General features: G+C 50.3%; 1 protein-coding gene across 1 annotated transcript in view; it reads left to right on the top strand.

The window, feature by feature from the left end:
• The window catches only part of LOC120924565 (cytochrome P450 26B1), a 67,427-nt gene that overhangs the window by 23,831 nt on the left and 27,974 nt on the right, over positions 1-15,622 (top strand). The window contains exon 2 of the mRNA XM_040335547.1: positions 13,669-13,893. Within this exon, the coding sequence (XP_040191481.1) occupies positions 13,669-13,893 (225 nt within the window). The remainder of the gene's footprint in view (positions 1-13,668; positions 13,894-15,622) is intronic.

Here is a 15,622-nt window from a genome sequence, read left to right as displayed (position 1 = left end):
TCCATTTTCCACAGGCTCCATCCAAAAACAGTTCAAGGCTAAAAATACAAAACGTTGTGTAAATTGGACTCGGGTCGAAAATCCTACCACATAAAGGTGGTCTTTGTACTGCAGTGGAAATGTTGGACAAATATCTCTTTATTAATGGCACAAAAAACTACTTTAATTATATTTGCGTAGATCAGAAACTCAGTCACCTGAACTTTGAGAATTCACAACCGCAGGTCTGTTTGCCTCGGGACTCTGGAGTAAAAAATTTTTTTTTTCTGCATGCCATGGAGCTGTTTAGATTACGTAGGTATTTATTATATTAACGGGTATTTGTTTTTATAGGCTCGTGCTCGGTGTGGAGCTGCGGCACAGAGAATGGAAGGGCAGAACCGCGCAACTTGCAGCCCGTTTCAACCGTTCTTTTTTTTTTCGGGTTAAACGTCAGAACTGTTAAAATAAAAAATAAAAAAACACGAATGCACTAATCCTAAAATAATATACCGAAAATTCCCCAAAAAATGCTTTATTCATGCGTATTTGCGCGTTTGCATACAGCGTCGTCCGACGTTTTTGTACTTCGACGTTTTTTATTTTAGCCAATAGGATAAATTATCATCTTTTCATCACTTGTTGCTATGTTGGTAGATTTTATTTATCTTCTGCCTGGGTGAAATGTTCTATTGATTAAAGCGACAAAACGCCCGTAGCAAACGCTCGTTGTCGCGCTAGTCGCTTGAATCGAGCGTTTCCATTACTTTCTATGGGAAATACAAACGTTCAAAAACGCCCAAACCGCACGATTCGCGCGACAAAAAAGGGTCCGGAACTTGTTTGAGCTTCAGGCGTTCGGCGTCATGTGTTTTGGAGTGGAGATGTGAACCATCTCCATTGAGAATAATGTATTTTTTTCCCCTCTAGCGTTTTGGAGCGTCGCGCTTCAGGCGACAAAACGCTCAGGTGTGAATGCAGCCTTAGGAGGATGGGACAAAGTACTACATGTTACCCCGGGGAACAGAACACATTAACTATTAATTCCTCGATTAATTATTTTTTATTTTTTTCCAATTGCTTCTTTTCTTTATTATTATTCCTTGATTAATTGTTAATTTTTTTGATCGATCAAAATTCTTTTGATCGGTACTCACCTCTCCACCGGTTTCCGGGTCTTCAGGGAGTCTTCAGGACGTCACGTGTCCATCTGAAGGGCTCCTTTGCTGTGCCTTCATATCTGCATGCCGGCGGGACCTTACTGCCACACGCAAGGGCTGTTACACTTCCCTCTATCACTTCCCTCTATCACTTCCCTCTATCACTTTCCTCTATCACTTCCCTCTATCACTTCCCTCTATCACTTTCCTCTATCACTTCCCTCTATCACTTTCCTCTATCACTTTCCTCTATCACTTTCCTCTATCACTTTCCTCTATCACTTCGCTCTATCACTTCCCTCTACCATACGCCGGACGCATATCTAGCTCATTTGCATATTCAACACGGAAATATACGGAAGCGCCCCTAGCGGCCAGCGGAAATATACACCCCAAGATACGACGGCGTAAGAGACTTACGTCAGTCGTATCTTGGCAACAGTGAGGTGTATCTGATTCTATGAATCAGACGCATAGATGCGACGCCTCACATTCGGACTTACGACAGCGTATCAGGAGATACGCCGTCGTAAGTCCTTTGTGAATCTGGGTCCTGGTGTTTAGTATTTCCCATCTTCCTATGTGCTGTCTAATGCCCCGTACACACGATCAGGCTTTTGCTCGGCCAAACTCACATCGGAATTCCGATGGAATTCCATCGGAGTAAAAGAGAACATGTTCTCTATATAAACTCCGAAGGAATTCCTCGGAAAAAATTCATATGGGGCATACACTTGGTCTTACTTTTTCCAGAGATCCATGGAACCTTATGGTTCCTCCAGTATTGGTTGGGGGTTCCATTGGAAGCCATAGCTCAAGGAACCCCCTCTTGTGCTCACGGGAATCTGGGCTAACCCAAAGGCGCCTTAGTTGTGAAACACTGGCTTATACCACAGAGCAACCCCAGGGTTCCTCCAGAGGTTGCTGGGGCTTCCTTGAGCTGTGGCAAATGTACTTCCCAGTCAATGCTGATTGCATAACTCTGGGCCCAATGCCAACTGGCAGAGCAATTGGCAGCATGACTTCCATGATCTTTTTTTAGCTTTCTGTAAGGGTTTAGTTCTACCTGCTGACCCCCCCAATTCATTGGCCCGGATTCAGAAAGATTGCCGTAAGTTTAGGCAGGCGTAGCGTATCTCATATACGCTACGCCGCCGTAACTTTGAGAGGCAAGTCCTGTATTCAGAAAGAACTTGCGCCCAAAGTTACGGCGGCGTAGCGTATATGGGCCGGCGTAAGCTCACCTAATTCAAAATAGGCTGGTAGGGGGCGTGTGTAAATTTAATGTGACCCCACGTAAATGACGCTTGCGCCGGCCATGAAAGTATCCCAGTGCGCATGCTCCAAATTAACCCGCAAGAAGCCAATGCTTTCACCAAATGACGCCCAGCCCTATTCGCGAACGACTTACGCAAACGATGTAAAACGTGAAAAATTCAACGCTGTTCCGACATCCATACTTAACATTGGTACGCCTCATCTACGCCTCATATAGCAGGGGTAACTTTACGCCGGGAAAAGCCTAACGTAAACGGCGTATCTGTACTGCGTCGGCCGGGCGTACGTTCATGAATTGGCGTATCTAGCTGATTTACATATTTCTAGGCGTAAATCATCCTACACAACAATGACAGGGCCCAGGGCAGATGTCCCTTTTGCCCTGCCTTAAAGACGGCCCTGCCACTGGGGTAAAAATATTGGGAAAGAGTACAATCTGTAAGTGGATGAAGGACCTGGCAGCGCGGTGCCAATTAGCAAAGCACCTAAAAGTGCTCATATTGCCCCAAATTTCTAATCCAATCTCCAAATTGCTGCATTGGAATTTTCAGACAACAACATTAGGAAATAGTGATAGGAAGAAAACACGGTAAAAAACTTATGCCTTGTACACGCGATCGGAATTTCCGATGAAAAAAGTCAGACGGAATTTTTTCATTGGATGTGGACCCCATCAGACTTTTTCCCGTCGGAGTTTAGAAATAGAACATGTTTTATTTTTTTTCCGATCGTCTGACTAAAAAAAACATGCATGCTCGGAATCAAGTCGACGCATGCTCGGAAGCATTGAACTTCATTTTTCTCCGCTCGTTGTAGTGTTTTAAGTCACCGCGTTTTGGACGGCCGGAATTTGGTCTGACAGTGGGGTGGATTCAAGTAGATTTGCGCCCTCTTACGGAGGCGCAGCGTACCGGTTTTACGCTACGCCTCCGTAAATTACGTGCGCTACGCTTCATTCATAAAGCAGTAGCTGCGTAATTTGAGTGTGCGCTCCGGAAAACTGCCCGGCGTAAGCGCGCGTAATTTAAATGATCCCGTAGGGGGCGTGGATGATTTAAATTAGGCGCGTTCCCGCTCCGAATGTAGTGCGCATGCTCCGTCGGGAAACTTTCCCGACGTGCATTGCGGTAAATGACGTCGCAAGGACGTCATTTGCTTCAACGTGAACGTAAATAGCGTCCAGCGCCATTCACGATTCACTTACGCAAACGATGTCATTTTTAAAAATTGCGACGCGGGAACGACGGGTATACGTAGCATTGGCAGCCTTACGCAGAAGCCGACGAACGGTAACGACGTAAAATGCGTATGCAGGGCGCGCGTAGGGTTGTGAATCGGCGTGAGTATGCAATTTGCATACTCTACGCTGACCACTACGGGAACGCCACCTAGCGGCCATCGTAAGAATGCAGCCTACGATACGACGGCATAAGAGCCCTATGCCAGTCATATCTTAGGCTGCAGTCGGCGTAACGAGCTTTCTGAATACAGAAAAGTCGTTACGCCGGCGCAACTAAGCAATTGCGCTGCGTAACTATGGATACGCAGACGCAATTGCTTACTGAATCCACCCCAGTGTGTATGCAAGACAGCTTGAACGGAATTCCGACGGAAAATCCCATCGGATTTTATCCCATCGGAAATTCCGATCGTGTGTACAGGGCATTAGTATTTTACACTTTTGCATTTTCGCTGGCGGGGGATGGAGGGTTTTGCGCAAACCTGGTTGAACTTTAAGATGTTTTCACTCCGTCTCGGCGTGTTTGTGTGTTTAATGACACAGTGAATGCCATGTGCCGGGACGGGCAACGCAGCCCTGAGCCCGCAGAGGAACAAATTCCATCATTTCACGTCTCACAATGCCCTTTAAGTCTCGCCTTGCCCTACGCCAGCCTGTGCGAAAGCGTCAGACAGCGGCGGAGTTCCCAGGACATTCAGCCTACTCTTCGTAGGGAAAACTTGAAATCACGCCGATTTGCTCCTCTGTGACCTTTCACACCCTGACTGTAGCTCCGTCTGTGACCCCCCCGCCCCCGCCCCACCCCAAACAATGCACCTTTCACTATTCCGCCTGCCAGTCTGCAGAGCCAGACACTTCTCTTTCTCAGAGCCGAGTCCCCTACGCCGCCAAGCCTCCCCAGCCCTAACACCGACCTGCCTGTATCTGCCTGGGGCCAGTTGGCAGAACGCACGGGGCCATCGCTGGGTACCGGCGGCTCTGCCAACGCTCCGTTATTAGCAAGGATGTCATCCCTCTCCTAAAAATATTATGACACTAATGAAACACTTCATCTCTGCAGGAATCCTACTCAGGCTGCCGAAAATCCCATTCCATTCCAAGTCTTCTTCTATAATTAATTATGTCAATATTCTGCGCCGCACGGCGAGGAGCGCACGCAGGAAGACCGCTCTGAAGATTTTTGCCTAACCACTTTAAGACTGCGCCTGTTTTTCAGACTCGTGTTTACAAGTTAAAAACAACGGGCTAGATTCAGGTAGATGCGCCCAGTATTACGGCAGCGCAGCGTATCGTATTTACGCTGCACCGTCGTAAGTTTTAGCAAGGCCCAGTATTACAGCGGCGCAGCGTATCGTATTTACGCTGCGCCGTCGTAAGTTTGAGAGGCAAGTGCTGTATCCACAAAGCACTTGCCTCCTAAGTTACGGCGGCGTAGCGTAAATGGGGCCGGCGTAAGCGCGCCTAATTCAAATGATGTCGAGGGGGGCGTGTTTTATCTAAATTAGGTTGACCCCGCGTATTTTACGTTTTTTACGAACGGCGCATGGGAAAGAATCCCAGTGCGCATGCTCGAAATTCCGACGCAAATCCTCATTGCTTTTCGACGTGAACGTAAATGACGTCCAGCCCTATTCGCGAACGACTTACGCAAACGACGTAATAAATTCAAATTTCGAAGCGGGAACGACGTCCATACTTAACATTGGCTGCGCCACCTAATAGCAGGAGCAACCTTACGCCGAAAAAGCCTAACGTAAACGACGTAAAATAAATAGCGTCGGGCGTACGTACATTTGTGAATCGGCGTATCTAGGTAATTTGCATATTCTACGCCGAAAACAACGGAAGCGCCCCCTAGCGGCCAGCGTAATATTGCACACAATTATACGCTGCCGCATTCAAGTTACGTTGGCGGAGGAAGCCTAATTTTTGAACGTATCTGCGTTTTTAGAATCGGCGTACAGATACGACGGCGCAGATTTGAAATTACGGCGGCGTATCTCCAGATACCTGAATCTAGCCCAACGTTTTTTTTTCTAGAAAATTACTTGGAACCCCCAAACATTATAAAAATAAATTCTAACACCCCAGAGAATAAAATGGCAGTCGTTGCAGTACTTTTTGTCACAACGTATTTGCGCAGCTGTCTTACAAGCGCACTTTTTTTGATTAAAAAAATAAGACAACAGTAAAGTTAGCCCATTTTTTTTTTTATTGTGAAAGATAATGTTACGCCGAGCAAATTGATACCGCGCTTCAAAATTGCGCCCGCTCGCTCGTGGAATGGCGTCAAACTTTAACCCTTAAAAATCTCGATAGGCGACATCTAAAAAAATTCTATAGGTTGCATCTTTTGAGTTACAGAGGAGGTCTAGGGCTAGAATTATTTCTCTCGCTCTAACGATCGCGGCGATATCTCACTTGTGTGGTTTGAACACCGTTTTCATATGCGGGCGCTGCTCACGTATGCGTTCGCTTCTGCGCGCGAGCTCGGCGGGGCGGGGCGCTTTAAAATGTTTGATTCTCTTCTCCAGCCCTCCAGAGTCGTCTTCCGAAGCTTCAAACTCATCCGCTGAACAATCACAAGATCTATTCGTTTTTCATTTATTTTATTTCTTTTTCTGCCTTTCCTGGTTCCTGTTTCCTTTCCTCATCAGCATCCTAATGATATTATTAAAGAAAACCTTTCCATTTTCATGACATGTCTAATGTTAGACCCAGAGATGTCATCATTGGGTCTCTGTGCTTCTCTATGCAATGCAGGCAGATCATGGCTGGTGGGAGGGGCTGGCAGGGTGCTGTACATAGCCTCCTGATGCATACAGTGGGCTGGCTCTTGGGAGTGGTTATGTAAATATGAAAATGCCCTGATCATGCCCTGCTGACCCCATCCCCTGCACTAATGACTCCATACTTTGCTCTACTTACATCTGTCCTATACCCTGCTGACCCCATCCTCTGCCCCATTGACCACTTGCTTTTCCCTACTGACCAATCCTGTGCCCTGCTGACCCCACCCCCTGCCCCACAGACCCCATCCTCTGCCCTACTGACCCCATCCTTTGCCCCACAGATCCCATCCTCTGACCTATTGACCACATGTTCTGCCCTACTGACCCTTTTCTCTGCCCAACTGACCCATGCTTTGCTCTACTGACATCTGTCCAATACCCTGCTGACTCCATCCTCTGCCCTGCTGACCTCATCCTCTGTCCCATTGACTACATGACATGCCCTACTGACCCCTGTCCTGTACCCTGCTGACCGCATCCTCTTCCCTACTGACCCCATCATTTGCCCCACTGACCCCATCCTCTGCCTGATTGACCCCATCCTCTGCCCCACTGACCCCATCCTGTGCCCTGCTAACCCTATTCCCTGCCCCACTGATCCCATGCTCTGCCCTACTGACCCCTGTCATGTACCCTGCTGACCCCATCCTCTGCCCTACATACCCCATCCTTTGCCCTATTGACCACATGCGCTGTCCTACTGACTCTTTCCTGTGCCCCACTGACCCCATCCTCTGTCCTACTGACTCATATCCTCTGCCCTACTGACTCATATCCTCTGCCCTACTGACCCATATCCTCTGCCCCACTGACCCCATCCTCTGTCCTACTGACTCATATCCTCTGCCCTACTGACTCATATCCTCTGCCCTACTGACCCATATCCTCTGCCCCACTGACCCCATCCTCTGCCCTACTGACTCATATCCTCTGCCCTGCTGACCCTTTCCTCTGCCCCACTGACCCCATCCTCTGCCCTACTGACCCATATCCTCTGCCCTGCTGACCCTTTCCTCTGCCCCACTGACCCCATCCTCTGCCCTACTGACCCATATCCTCTGCCCCACTGACCCCATCCTCTGCCCTACTGACTCATATCCTCTGCCCTGCTGACCCTTTCCTCTGCCCTACTGACCCATATACTCTGCCCTACTGACCCATATCCTCTGCCCCACTGACCCCATCCTCTGCCCTACTGACTCATATCCTCTGCCCCACTGACCCCACCCTCTGCCCTACTGACTCATATCCTCTGCCCTACTGACTCATATCCTCTACCCTGCTGACCCTTTCCTCTTCCCCACTGACCCCATCCTCTGCCCTACTGACCCCATCCCCTGCCCCACTGACCCTATGCTCTGCCCTATATCCCGCTGACCCCGTCCTCTGCCCCATTGGCCACATATGTGGCACTTGGACGAAACGCGTCTCAGGCTCTGATGATGAAGCCCCCGCTGTTCACTTTGAATGTCTGCAGCTTCCTCATCAGACCCTGAGAAAAGACAGTAGACTGCGGCTGGGGTGGGACAAATTTAGATGTGGGGGGGGGGGTGGTGCCCAATTTTAGTCTTGCCTATAGGACAGCACAAAACCAAAATACACCACTGCCTTGGTGGGTGGATGTCGGCATCACCAACCTACCTGAGTTATAAGTGGTGAAAGGGGGCCTTTAACCCAAAGATAGAAACCACCCTCGTGTCTTGCATGTTGGTCTTGTCTTAGTGACCCCCCCGGGGCCCGTCTGCCACCAGATAGCTCTACAGCTCCCTCTAAAGGCCACCCCAGAACTATCGCGCCCTTGTTCCTAGACCCCTGCAGTGAGGGACGCAGAAGCGCGGACGCCAACCCTCCTTCAGAAGGAACCGGAGACACCTAGGAGTGTTTTTTTGTCCTTTAAAAAGGCCGCTGTCCCGGGGGGGGGGGGGGGGTTATGGGAGCTCTATGGAAATCATTGAACGTTCAGCATAAAATCATATTTGCGCTTGTTAATCTTATTTACATCTGAGAGTGTTGGCTTGTACGGGGGCCGGGGGGGGCCTCACAAATTATACACGGTGCAGCGGGCCGGGGATACAATAAGTCCTTGTGCTGCGCTCCTCGCTGTCGTGATGTTTAATGCAGATTCCCAGCAAGAAGTGGCGGCTTGTGTGTTCTGCGGAGCAGGAGAGGTGACTGTGCGTGAGGGGAACACAGGGGAACATAGCGCCCCCCCCTAACACAGCGCCCCCCCCCCCTAACACAGCGCCCCCCTGTCCTTCCCCTGCCCCTTTGTCCCCGTTCTGGCCCCTAGATCCCCCAGTCCCTCACTCCTCCAGAATTGTCCCGCTGGTGCATTGATAGAAGTGTTTATTCATCGGGTATGTTGTTAAAGAGCTGACTCAATGAACATTCGCTGCTTTTCAGCCGAACTCGCATCATGGGTTTTTATTTTATTTGGAGTAAAATTCCACCTCATTCTGTAAAATGTGGATGTTCCCATTCCTCCGGCGGCGGCGGCGCTTAATGGTGGAATGTGGGGTTCCAGCACCTTGTACCTCTAGACCCCTTTACATTACACAGCACCCTGCACCTCTGGGCCCCTTTACATTACACAGCACCCTGGACCCCTTTACATTACACAGCACCCTGCACCTCAGGACCCCTTTACATTACACAGCACCCTGCACCTCTGGACCCCTTTACATTACACAGCACCCTGGACCCCTTTACATTACACAGCACCCTGCACCTCTGGACCCCTTTACATTACACAGCACCCTGCACCTCTGGACCCCTTTATATTACACAGCACCCTGCACCTCTGGACCCCTTTACATTACACAGCACCCTGCACCTCTGGACCCCTTTACATTACACAGCACCCTGCACCTCTGGACCCCTTTACATTACACAGCACCCTGCACCTCTGGACCCCTTTACATTACACAGCACCCTGTACCTCTGGACCCCTTTACATTACACAGCACCCTGCACCTCTGGACCCCTTTACATTACACAGCACCCTGCACCTCTGGACCCCTTTACATTACACAGCACCCTGCACCTCTGGACCCCTTTACATTACACAGCACCCTGCACCTCTGGACCCCTTTACATTACACAGCACCCTGCACCTCTGGGCCCCTTTACATTACACAGCACCCTGGACCCCTTTACATTACACAGCACCCTGCACCTCAGGACCCCTTTACATTACACAGCACCCTGCACCTCTGGACCCCTTTACATTACACAGCACCCTGCACCTCTGGACCCCTTTACATTACACAGCACCCTGGACCCCTTTACATTACACAGCACCCTGCACCTCTGGACCCCTTTACATTACACAGCACCCTGCACCTCTGGACCCCTTTATATTACACAGCACCCTGCACCTCTGGACCCCTTTACATTACACAACACCCTGCACCTCTGGACCCCTTTACATTACACAGCACCCTGCACCTCTGGACCCCTTTACATTACACAGCACCCTGCACCTCTGGACCCCTTTACATTACACAGCACCCTGTACCTCTGGACCCCTTTACATTACACAGCACCCTGCACCTCTGGACCCCTTTACATTACACAGCACCCTGCACCTCTGGACCCCTTTACACTACACAGCACCCTGCACCTCTGGACCCCTTTACATTACACAGCACCCTGCACCTCTGGACCCCTTTACATTACACAGCACCCTGCACCTCTGGGCCCCTTTACATTACACAGCACCCTGGACCCCTTTACATTACACAGCACCCTGCACCTCAGGACCCCTTTACATTACACAGCACCCTGCACCTCTGGACCCCTTTACATTACACAGCACCCTGCACCTCTGGACCCCTTTACATTACACAGCACCCTGGACCCCTTTACATTACACAGCACCCTGCACCTCTGGACCCCTTTACATTACACAGCACCCTGCACCTCTGGACCCCTTTATATTACACAGCACCCTGCACCTCTGGACCCCTTTACATTACACAGCACCCTGCACCTCTGGACCCCTTTACATTACACAGCACCCTGCACCTCTGGACCCCTTTACATTACACAGCACCCTGCACCTCTGGACCCCTTTACATTACACAGCACCCTGTACCTCTGGACCCCTTTACATTACACAGCACCCTGCACCTCTGGACCCCTTTACATTACACAGCACCCTGCACCTCTGGACCCCTTTACATTACACAGCACCCTGCACCTCTGGACCCCTTTACATTACACAGCACCCTGCACCTCTGGACCCCTTTACATTACACAGCACCCTGCACCTCTGGGCCCCTTTACATTACACAGCACCCTGGACCCCTTTACATTACACAGCACCCTGCACCTCAGGACCCCTTTACATTACACAGCACCCTGCACCTCTGGACCCCTTTACATTACACAGCACCCTGCACCTCTGGACCCCTTTACATTACACAGCACCCTGGACCCCTTTACATTACACAGCACCCTGCACCTCTGGACCCCTTTACATTACACAGCACCCTGCACCTCTGGACCCCTTTATATTACACAGCACCCTGCACCTCTGGACCCCTTTACATTACACAACACCCTGCACCTCTGGACCCCTTTACATTACACAGCACCCTGCACCTCTGGACCCCTTTACATTACACAGCACCCTGCACCTCTGGACCCCTTTACATTACACAGCACCCTGTACCTCTGGACCCCTTTACATTACACAGCACCCTGCACCTCTGGACCCCTTTACATTACACAGCACCCTGCACCTCTGGACCCCTTTACACTACACAGCACCCTGCACCTCTGGACCCCTTTACATTACACAGCACCCTGCACCTCTGGACCCCTTTACATTACACAGCACCCTGCACCTCTGGGCCCCTTTACATTACACAGCACCCTGGACCCCTTTACATTACACAGCACCCTGCACCTCAGGACCCCTTTACATTACACAGCACCCTGCACCTCTGGACCCCTTTACATTACACAGCACCCTGCACCTCTGGACCCCTTTACATTACACAGCACCCTGGACCCCTTTACATTACACAGCACCCTGCACCTCTGGACCCCTTTACATTACACAGCACCCTGCACCTCTGGACCCCTTTATATTACACAGCACCCTGCACCTCTGGACCCCTTTACATTACACAACACCCTGCACCTCTGGACCCCTTTACATTACACAGCACCCTGCACCTCTGGACCCCTTTACATTACACAGCACCCTGCACCTCTGGACCCCTTTACATTACACAGCACCCTGTACCTCTGGACCCCTTTACATTACACAGCACCCTGCACCTCTGGACCCCTTTACATTACACAGCACCCTGCACCTCTGGACCCCTTTACATTACACAGCACCCTGCACCTCTGGACCCCTTTACATTACACAGCACCCTGCACCTCTGGACCCCTTTACATTACACAGCACCCTGCACCTCTAGACCCCTTTACATTACATAGCACCCTGCACCTCTGGACCCCTTTACATTGCACAGCACCTTGTACCTCTGGACCCCTTTACATTACACAGCACCCTGGACCCCTTTACATTACATAGCACCTTGTTCCTCTGGACCCTTTTACGTTACACAGCACCCTGCACCTCTGGACCCCTTTACATTACACAGCACCGCACCTCTAGACCCCTTTACATTACACAGCACCCTGCACCTCTGGGCCCCTTTACATTACACAGCACCCCGCACCTCTGGGCCCCTTTACATTACACAGCACCCTGCACCTCTGGGCCCCTTTACATTACACAGCACCCTGCACCTCTGGGCCCCTTTACATTACACAGCACCCTGCACCTCTGGGCCCCTTTACATTACACAGCACCCTGCACCTCTGGACCCCTTTACATTACACGGCACCCTGCACCTCTGGACCCATTTACATTACACAGCACCCTGCACCTCTGTACCCCTTTACATTACACAGCACCTTGCACCTCTGGACCCCTTTACATTACACAGCACCCTGCACCTCTGGACCCCTTTACATTACACAGCACCCTGCACCTCTGGACCCCTTTACATTACACAGCACCCTGCACCTCTGGACCCCTTTACATTACACAGCACCCTGCACCTCTTTACATTACACAGCACCCTGCACCTCTGGACCCCTTTACATTACACAGCACCCTGCACCTCTGGACCCCTTTACATTACACAGCACCCTGGACCCCTTTACATTACATAGCACCTTGTTCCTCTGGACCCTTTTACATTACACAGCACCCTGCAACTCAGGACCCCTTCACATTACACAACACCCTGTACCTCAGGACCCTTTTACATTACAAAACACCCTGCACCTCTAGACCCCTTTACATTACACAGCACCCTGCACCTCTGGACCCCTTTACATTACACAGCACCCTGCACCTCTGGGCCCCCTCCTAACACAAATCCTTAACCCCAAAAATGTCCCCACATCTTCTCCCCCCCCCACTTCAAACCCCCCCTTAGCACAAAAATCCCCCCAAATCACAACTCTTAGCACTCCCCCATATTTCCCCTTCTGGAACAATACTTACCCCTTGCCGCCCCCTCAAATTGCCCCTTCCAACACAAATCCCCTCCCCCCCTCACAAGATTGTGGCAATCACTGTAGTTGCGCCAACCAGGGCTGCCTTACTGAGAGGGCACTGCCCAGGTGCTCCAGCTGCATGGGGGGGCCCCTGCACTTTCCCCAAAGCAGCTGGTCCTTGAGCCCACGCAGCCCCAAAATTGGGGGCCCCATGATGGCACTGAGAGTGATAGATACACAAGGGGGGCAGTCTGCCTCCTACCTACTTGATGTCTGTTTACCTGCACTGTCATCATTGTAGGGGCCCCCAGAGCATTACTTTGCCCAGGGGCCCATGATGCTTTTAAGACGTCCCTTGCACCGACTGGTGGCTTGGAATTCATCTTTAAAGAATTTCTTGGATAAAAGGTTGCAGAAGCATTATAACACTATAGGTAAAAAATAGGTAATAATAGGCAAAAATAGGCAATAAAGTGTAACAGTACACAACATATAACATATAAAAAGTTGCATTGACTTGGGAGTTTTCCGGAACGATTGTCAGCTTTTGACAGTCAAGTGCTCAGGGGCTACCTGAGTACAAGCCCAGTGCATGCTGGGTAATGGGATCAGTGCTAACTTTCCTCCGTTTTTTCCCTTGTCTTCCCCTCTCGGGTTTTCCATTGATTTTCTTCTTCTTCTTCTTTGGCAGGGCTCAAATTTCCAGTCTTCTCGGAGAGAGAAATATGGAAACGTCTTCAAGACTCACTTGCTGGGCCGCCCCCTGATCAGGGTGACGGGGGCTGAAAGTGTCCGGAAGATTCTGATGGGGGAGCACCACCTGGTCAGCGCCGAGTGGCCCCGCAGCACCCGGATGTTACTGGGGCCCAACAGTCTCGCCAACTCCATAGGAGACATCCACCGACACAAGAGGAAGGTGAGAGGCAAAAATGTTCTTCCATTACCTGGGAGGATACACATGTCATTATTGTAATGGGTACATCACACTCAGACAAGGTTGGTTTCTTGGACCACCTACCTCTCCTCTCCTGAGATACTCTGCTCCTTCCTCTACCCAACTCTCCTCTCCTGAAATACTCTGCTCTGCTGGAGGACTCTGCTCTTTCCTCTATAACTCTCCTCTCCTGAAATACTCTGCTGGAGGACTCTGCTCCTTCCTCTATAACTCTCCTTCCTGAAATACTCTGCCCTGCTGAAGGACTCTGCTCCTTCCTCTATAACTCTCCTCTCCCGAAATACTCTGCTCTGCTGGAGGACTCTGCTCCTTCCTCTATAACTCTCCTCTCCCGAAATACTCTGCACTGCTGGAGGACTCTGCTCCTTCCTCTATAACTCTCCTCTCCCGAAATACTCTGCACTGCTGGAGGACTCTGCTCCTTCCTCTACCCAACTCTCCTGAAATACTCTGCTCTGCTGGAGGACTCTGCTCCTTCATCTACCCAACTCTCCTGAGATACTCTGCTCTGCTGGGGGACTCTGCTCCTTCTTCTATAACTCTCCTCTCCCAAAATACTCTGCTCTGCTGGAGGACTCTGCTCCTTCCTCTATAACTCTCCTCTCCCGAAATACTCTGCTCTGCTGGAGGACTCTGCTCCTTCCTCTATAACTCTCCTCTCCCGAAATACTCTGCACTGCTGGAGGACTCTGCTCCTTCCTCTATAACTCTCCTCTCCCGAAATACTCTGCACTGCTGGAGGACTCTGCTCCTTCCTCTACCCAACTCTCCTGAAATACTCTGCTCTGCTGGAGGACTCTGCTCCTTCATCTACCCAACTCTCCTGAGATACTCTGCTCTGCTGGGGGACTCTGCTCCTTCCTCTATAACTCTCCTCTCCTCTCCTGAAATACTCTGCTGGAGAACTCTGCTCCTTCCTCTATAACTCTCCTCTCCTGAAATACTCTGCCCTGCTGGAGGACTCTGCTCCTTCCTCTATAACTCTCCTCTCCTGACATGCTCTGCCCTGCATTATTGTCCTGTTGTTGTAGTAAAATGACTTTGGAAGGCATCAGAGGAGATGCCGAGTCCTCTCGCCCTGCTGTGCTGGGATTCTGGATTCGATTTCCACCTGATCACCATTTTCAATGCATTTATTTCCGAAAGTGTAATGGGAGACTGTGGAAATACAAATTAAAAGCAGGGTTCCCCTTTAAGACGAGGGTTTCCCATGACAATTCGGGAGATGAGGAATTTCTGCCGTTGTCTTTTCTTGGCCGAGAACTGGGTGTCCCACCATGTGCTGATTGCAAGACAGGGGCCCGGTGTTCCCGAAGCGATAGATCTACGTGGGGGTGTCTTTACCCCCCCCCCCCCGGCTTCTGCTGTCTGTGTGGGGGCTGTACTGTGCCCAGAACACATTGACTACCTTGTACTGGATACATTAGATACATTGGATACATTAGATTCCTTTGACAGGATACATTGGATACATTATTTTGAATAGTTACATTGTAAAAAATAGATTATGCCTGGGAAAGAAAAATGTATAATATTATTTCTGAACTCTCCACACTCACCTAATGTGTCTCTCCAACCAAAACAACAATTCTCACACTCATTACACAATCCCTTTGATCAGTGGGAAGAATGTCCCTTACATTGGTGATCAGTGGGAAGAATGTCCCTTACATTGGTGATCAGTGGGAAG

This window comes from Rana temporaria, chromosome 1, assembly GCF_905171775.1.
Source record: "Rana temporaria chromosome 1, aRanTem1.1, whole genome shotgun sequence".
NCBI lineage: Eukaryota > Metazoa > Chordata > Amphibia > Anura > Ranidae > Rana > Rana temporaria.
This window is presented reverse-complemented; position numbering and strand designations above follow the sequence as displayed.